The sequence below is a fragment of the Galeopterus variegatus genome, unplaced genomic scaffold (assembly GCF_000696425.1).
Source record: "Galeopterus variegatus unplaced genomic scaffold, G_variegatus-3.0.2 Scaffold3613, whole genome shotgun sequence".
Lineage (NCBI taxonomy): Eukaryota > Metazoa > Chordata > Mammalia > Dermoptera > Cynocephalidae > Galeopterus > Galeopterus variegatus.
In genome coordinates, this window is record NW_007729724.1 from 172590 (window position 1) to 180089 (window position 7500).

General features: G+C 39.3%; 1 protein-coding gene across 1 annotated transcript in view; it reads left to right on the forward strand.

Moving 5' to 3' along the window:
• The window catches only part of FAM81B (family with sequence similarity 81, member B), a 68763-nt gene extending 62599 nt beyond the window's left edge, over positions 1-6164 (forward strand). Inside the window, exons 8-10 of the mRNA XM_008585535.1 lie at positions 1794-1929; positions 3931-4126; positions 5860-6164. Of these exons, the coding sequence (XP_008583757.1) occupies positions 1794-1929; positions 3931-4126; positions 5860-5993 (466 nt within the window). The 3' untranslated portion in view covers positions 5994-6164. The remainder of the gene's footprint in view (positions 1-1793; positions 1930-3930; positions 4127-5859) is intronic.
• Positions 6165-7500: the final 1336 nt, after the last annotated feature.

The window sequence follows — 7500 nt, forward strand, 5'->3', positions numbered from 1 at the left end:
TAACTAAAATAACTATTGAAAAATTAAGTTACTTTTGCCACTCCTTGGTTTCATCATCTAAGTCAGGGTTTCTCACCCATTGGCACTGTTGGTATTTGGCTGGATACCTCTTTGCTTGGGCTGTCCTATGCATTGTAAGATGTTTAGCAGCATCCCTGATGTCTGTCCACTAGAAGATGCCAGTAGCACCTTCCAGTTGTGACAACCAAAAATGTCTCCAGACATTACCAAATATCCCTGGGGGGTAAAATTGCCCCCATGAGAGAGCCACTGGTCCAAATAAAAACATAAATGACGTCAGAGAGCTTGTCTTTTCTAATTATTAGCCCGAACATTTTTTCGGGACAGCAAGAAAGGCAGGTACAAGCAGTATATGTCTAACATGTAGTATGATGTCCAGCATGTCATAAGCAATTTCCAATGATAAATATCACAAACCAAATTATCTACATCATATAATTTTGCCTGAAAATATCAGAGCAATTATTACTTTAATTGTATATTTCACATATTGTAGTCTGAATATTTTTGATAACAAACAATATGCATTGTTCCTGCCAATCTAAAAGTTTTGCCTATTCTAAAAGAGAATTTGAAATTAACATCTCATCTTGAGCAAGTCATATGCAAAAACATATACAGAAATCACTTTTGAGTCCCCATCCCTCGTCCCACCCCCTTCTTAGTTCGCTATCTCTCAGTCATTTCATATGTGGATTCCCCTCTCTGCTCAAACCTTCAGCCACTCTACAGTGACTTTTCGAATTGATGGCATATGATTCTAACCCTTTAATCTCTACAATAATATCGACTCCCATTTTACAAAATATTTCATTCTCTGTTATTTAATACTCCTGTTGTGCTTCATTCCTGCACCCCTGTTAACTTCTGTTTATGCCCCACATGAGTAACTGGCACCTCTTTAAGCACCTCCCTCCCCCAAATCCACTCATAGATTCATTGGAGACAATGGGGACTTTACTAAAGATTTCACCAGAGACAAAGGCAACCTAAAGTCTTTCTTGGACACTGCTTTCCCAAAGTCCTTTTGTGCTCTCTCCTTCCACCCTCCTGCTCTACTTACTAGGCAATGCAGGTCCTCTGTGCCCCAGCTTGTCTCCCACCTTTCTAGTAGCACTTGTAGAGCAGGGTCAGCAAACTCCCATTCTTACCCAACTCTGCCCACAGCTAAGAATGGTTTTTTAAACTTTCCAATAATTAAAAAAAAAATTTTATTCTATTTTATGACATGTGAAGATGATATGAAATTTAAATTTCAGTGTACATGAATAAAGTTTGATTAGAACATATCCATGCTTGTTTGTTTACGTATTATCTATGGATGCTTTCTTGTTGCAATGGTAGCATTGAGCGGTTGCAGCACAGACCATATGGCCCACAAAGCCTAAAATATTTACTATCTGGCCCTTTACAGAAAAAGCTTGCTGACCCCTACCATAGAATAATACTCCCCACCCCACGTGACTTATCAAAGTATCTCCTCCACACACAACGAGCCCCAGCCCTGAGAGGAATTCTGTGTGGGTAGCGTGTGTATGTGTTTTAGGGCATGCAGAGGGGTGTAGCCAGGAGCTGGACAGAACTCAAGCCCAGGGCAGGGCCCCAGAATGTTCCTGTCTTGCCTCCCCACCTCCCACATCACCCCATAAGTACTGACTAGACACACTGAGCCTCATCATCTCAAAAAGACTGCAGACTTTTTCAACACTAAATTTGTGTTTTATGTTTAAATTCACTTATTAAAAAAGAACAAAACATTTTTTTTTCCTTAGATTTAATTCATTTTCAAGCAATCTGTATGAAGAAGTTGAGAATAATCAAAAATGGACAGAAAACGAGTTCATCAAACACAGAAAAGACCACCTGAGCCATATAAATGAATGCCTGAAGGTCCTGCAGGAGAAACTGGTGAGGAGTTCTGCTATTTAATGAAGTAAACATCCGCATAGTTGTGGTCTGGATGGTCTGGAAGGCTGCATTTCAACATTTACAGTAGTCTTCACGCATCAGTACCATTATTTTGTTTAGCGCTGCAACAGGAATCTAGAGGCCTGTTTTCTGGTTCTGTTTGCTCTTCCCCAACTCTGCAAGCCTGCATTTTTCAGAGTACCATCTACTTGTACCAAAATAAACTGAAGAGATTTTTTAAAAATTCCCACCCCAAACCTAGGGAGTTGACTTTCTCGGGGCCTCCACTGTGGATCTGTGGTTCTAGACAAGCTCCCTCCCTGGTGATGCTTAAGCACAAAAGCTTGAAAACTGCTGCTCAGCTGAGTCATTTAACCTTTCTGGAGATCCTGTTAGTAGATCAAAGGTTTTCAAAACTCTTCTTCCAGATCCGACCATGTAAGGAAAGCCCCAAGCTTTGGGGTGAGGCTACCAAGGTATATGAGAAATATACTTATTTCAGGGCTCCCTTGTCTCATTGCATCCTACCCAATGGGAAGGCAGCATAGGGCCATTGTGTGGTCAGTGGCTGCCAGACCTGCAGGTGATTCAAATAAGGCGTTTTGAGAACTTAGGTAGAAGGGCTTTAGGCAACTCAGTAAATAATATTCCCTGCCCCCACCTGAGTTTGTAAACAACTGATAGAGTGAGACAGGAGTCCAAGAGTTAGAGATAAATATAACAGCTTTATCACTGATGAGACTATCGAAGGATATGAATCAGATCAGCAGCTGCCAAGTGGGCCTGCTAGTTCCTCACCGCTGAATTAGCCAGATTACTCTACCAATTACAGGCGGCACAAGATGACACCACAGTCACCCTGAAAGCAGGGGCCTCCCACAAGACAGAGACTGGAATCCATCATTCCTGAGGCAGGCAGGGCCAAAGAGGAGAATCGAAGGGTGCATGCCAGTGGTGGCCAGTTCCTGCTCCCAAATTCCCTGTGGGGAAGTGAGGAGGAGAAGCTAATTAGCCTAAAGCTGCCCCTGCAGTCCCCACCCTGGCTGCACATTAGATTCATCTGGAGAGCTTTTAAACTATATCAATTTCTGAGCTCCATCACAGACCAATTAAACCAGAATGTCTAGGAGCAGGGTATGTTCCAGGTGATTCTAATTAATCGCTGGCATGGAGAGCCACTATTCCAGCTGAAATCTGTCCACACGGAGATATGAAGTTGGAGAAAATAAGGTCTTCTAACACTCAGGAGCATGTCCAAGGAGTTCAGGGAAAGTGGTATCTAAAACGTCTTCCTTTGCTACACTTCTTTAAATATGACACTAAAAATCCAAATTCTCGAGGCATTTCAGCATGACCACATCCCTTTTCTTTTCTTCCATAACATGTTGTAGAGCTAGGGCTAGGGCTCACAGACCCCTTGAGTCTGTGGCCCAGACTGGGCCACAAACCCTCCACACGTAGGTCTACAAGCTAGGTAATAGGTGGAAGGTCCTGGGAGCCGTGGGTAAAAAATTAATAGACTTTATTCAGAGCTAGAAGCAGCCATCTTAGTTGGCTTCTCTGAGTTCTGAGAAGCACCGTGGACCAGAGCTGTTAGTCCTTTATACTTAGGTCCATAACCCAGGACACTTGGGTGCCCATATGCAATTACATTAAGTAGTAACAAGGAACACCAGAGGATATTTACAGCACATGCTCGGCAAGATTCTGAACATCTGAGGGGCCCTGACTATTTTCCTATATTTTCCAAACACATGTAGAATTCCAGAAACTACAAACAAGGCCAAAGGAAGGGATTAGCTCTTACTCTTGTGAACACAGTTTTAGATACAGAGGAACTTGGTTTGAGTAGATACAAGGGAGCTTGGTTTGAATTTTCATGCTTAACATGGAAAAATAAATATTTATTTTTGTAAAAAAAAAAAACATTTTGTCCTAGCTGAAATATAAATCCACCTCAGTTTTCTTTTCTGCAGTTTTATCACCTGATTTCTTTTATAGGAAAAGTCTGAAAATAAAATGGAAGAAAAATTACTGCAGCTTTCAAGCAAATTAGAGAATTTCATTAATACACAGAAACAGGAAGTGGAACTCAACAAAGTAAAGCATATAGAAAATAAATTGTCTAAAAAGATGAACCAAATGGAAAAGCAGATCTGGGGTGAATTAGAAAAAATGCAGAATGAATATCAATCAGGTAAGCAGATACCTTTTATTAAGTAATGAACATCTGTCCTGTCCTGTTCAGTCCCTCAGAGTTTTCTACTTTGAGCTAATGGCCAGGGGTCAATCCTGTCGTTAGTGACATCCTTATGTATTTAACACAGCTTTTGTAAATATCCCATAGAATGTCAGCAAACCATGGGAAGGTAGGTAAATATGTTAACTTTCTTCATTCACACTTGACAATGTCACAAGTCTGCCATTGCTGTGAGATTTTTTTACTCTTTAAGATCATAGAATCACAGAATTGTTAGAGTTGGAAGATCCTTGGAGATTATCAAGGCCTGACTTGTGAGTATTTTATAAAATTAGAAGCCTAAATCAAATGCCTCTCTCACTGGATTGCAGGTGATGAGCCTGGATAGATGTCAGACTGGAGACCTGACCTTTAGAAGTGAGAGAGAGAGATGAATTAGCAGAGTCTGGGTATAATGGCTGCTTTTCTTCTTAAGAGGCTAATGACAGCAATGTCAAACTGAGCTAACATCAAAGAGGATTAATTTGAAAGGCTCATCTAATTTATCAAAGGGAAGGACATGGGATAGGTGCTGTGGAGCGGCCATCTGCCTCAAGTCACAATTCTGAGGGAATTACCAGAAATCAGAAGGGTTCCTTTATTAGAAAAAGCCCCAGCCCATTTTCTGTCCTCCATATCTCAGAAAAACTTCAGGTGTAAATTCTACCAAATTTGGAGGTGCATTGGGAAGACATCATGGTCTCATTCTGCCAGACGTTCCTCCTGGCATTATAAGTAGAATTTGCTGCCTGGAAACCTACCGCTCACAACTCACACCCCACTTCCCACCACCAAATCAAAATATGAGTTATCTGTCCAGGAATCATGTCCCAAATTAACTGGCTCTTCTTTTAAAGGCCCTGTTTTTTGCTTAACTATCAGGTTTAACTTTACTCATTGTATTAGTACAACCTCAGGATGAGCTAAAGAGGAATTTACCATCTACAAATTTCTGCATTTTACTAAGTGGGAGTTCTAGCAAAGCGGGACTACAAATCAATGGTTTGCTCCTTTATGCCTTTACTGAAATGTGTTGAGAACTGACTCTATGAAAGGCCTCAGGGAATAAGAAATGAGCTGTACTGTTGAGAACCTTGAGGTATGTGGTAGGTCTGTGGTCATGAGTGACTAAATGCACACAACAGAGAAACAAAGTGCCGGGAGGATGAAGGGCAGCAGGTGGCCCCTCTAGGGCCATCAAATTGGTCTTTCAGAGAAGTTTTGAAATCTCATCTGTGGTCTTCACCTTTAATTTGGTAACAAAAATTTTTAAAAAGAGAGATCACACAAAATCTCTTGTCAAAGCATACAGAAAGAAGGAAATATTTTAAACTTGTCTCGAAATATAGAATTATTTTATTATGCAATATATTTCCAGAAAAAGCTTGCTGACCCCTACCATAGAATAATACTCCCCACCCCACATGACTTATCAAAGAGGAAGAGGAGGAGAATTATTAAATTTTCACAGTGAAACCAGATATAAGTTGAAATACTATTGCTAATGCATCTTCATGACATGTAAGAAATGGATTATGTACGTTTTTAGACTGATCTTAATGGAATTTAATGTGCTTTGAATTAAATGATGATCAATTATGGCAGAACTGCTGATTTGCAACTTTTGTTAAAAAAAAAAAAAAGTTTCCAATACATTGTTTAAGTATATCTGTTCTTTTATCTTCTCCCAGGATTTAAATCAGTTCATGACTCTCTCAGTTCCCTCCAGCAAATACAGAAAACGAAGATGGATTTAGAGAAATATAAAGTACAGAAAGACCTAAAGAAATTGCAGCGTAAGATAGTGGAACTCCAGGAAGCATAAAACTTTCCAGTCATCTTCTTTTTCAACAGCCAACAGGGTGGTTTGTTGGGAAAAGTGAAGAAGAAAGTTAATATCTCTGGATGTTTACTGCTTCTAACGTCTCTGTATGTCTTACCACCTTTTAAGGAGATGTATGTATAAGAAAAAAATAAATAAAGCAAAGAAGCTTTATGATGTCTTCAATTTATTAATGAAAAAACTAAGGAGTTCCTTCATATACATGCCTTTTTATATTTTTATTTGCCTATCAATTAAAAAAAGCAATCTACATAACGCACACAAATGAGTGACGGAGGCCAGGTGTAATACATTAAAGAATGGCAGGTGTTGATTAAAATGATCGGAGACGGGAAGGAAGACACAGCAGACGAGATGCAGGTGAAGAGCGGGGGGTTACTGCTCTCTCACACAAGTAGCACCGACCCAGCCGCTGTTACAGCTTTTATTACATTTAGCAAGCTCGTGCATGTGAGATAAGCATTAATGCATAAATTCTGTTATATTTTTTTCAAGAGCAGAAGGCCATTACCTCCCTTCTCAAGCACTTGGTTATCTATAATGCGCCTCCTGGGAACATCCCAAGAAAGTGTTCTCACAACTTCAAGCATTCTCAAGGATTGTTTGCAAGCCTTGACATTTCTTGGTTAACTCATTTGCGAGTTGAACACGTCCTTGGGTGCTGACCACAGAAGTCCATTAACCATTTCCTTCAGGCAGGAACTGTAGCAAACTGGAGACCACCTACCCAGTCTAAAAATAATAGCCACTATGTAGTTCCAGTTTATTACTCACGTGTATATAGTCCACTGTTGCCAAAAGTGAAGAGAAACCTCTCCATTTATAAGTATTAGCAACTAATTCAAAATTAGTTTTGGAAGAAAAACCTCTCTATTCATAAGTATTAGCAACTAATTCAAAATTAGTTTTGGAAGAGAAGCCTCTTTATAAGTATTAAGCAACTAATTCAAAATTAGTTTTGGAAGAGAAGCCTCTTTATAAGTATTAAGCAACTAATTCAAAATAGTTCCAATTTGCAACTTCTGATACAGAGGTTATCCTTTCTAACAATCCCAATGTTTATAGCAAGTCTAACTTATGCATATTTAAAATATATTTTCATTGTCTTCATTATGTTATTGGAATTATATGCAAGTAAAAGCTAACCAATGCAAACAAAGAGAATACAACAGCTTCCATGAAAAAGATCCAACGTAATTTGACCTACATGCTAAATTCAGAAGTACTTCAAAAACACGAATTAATTTCCTATAAAATTAAAATATATCTCACTCTTCTGGATAGAAATGTTAAATGTAGAGCCTGATACTGAGCAATAAAATCATGAAAAATAAAACCAAACTATTCATGGCATGCACTATCTGCTAATCCCAGAGCTTTTTTAAGCCTGGCAGATCCTTGCTTCAGACTTAAGCTTCTCTCAATTTACTGTAAATGGAGATATTTCATACAGTTAAAAAAATTAGAGAAGCAGGCACTAGTCAAAAAC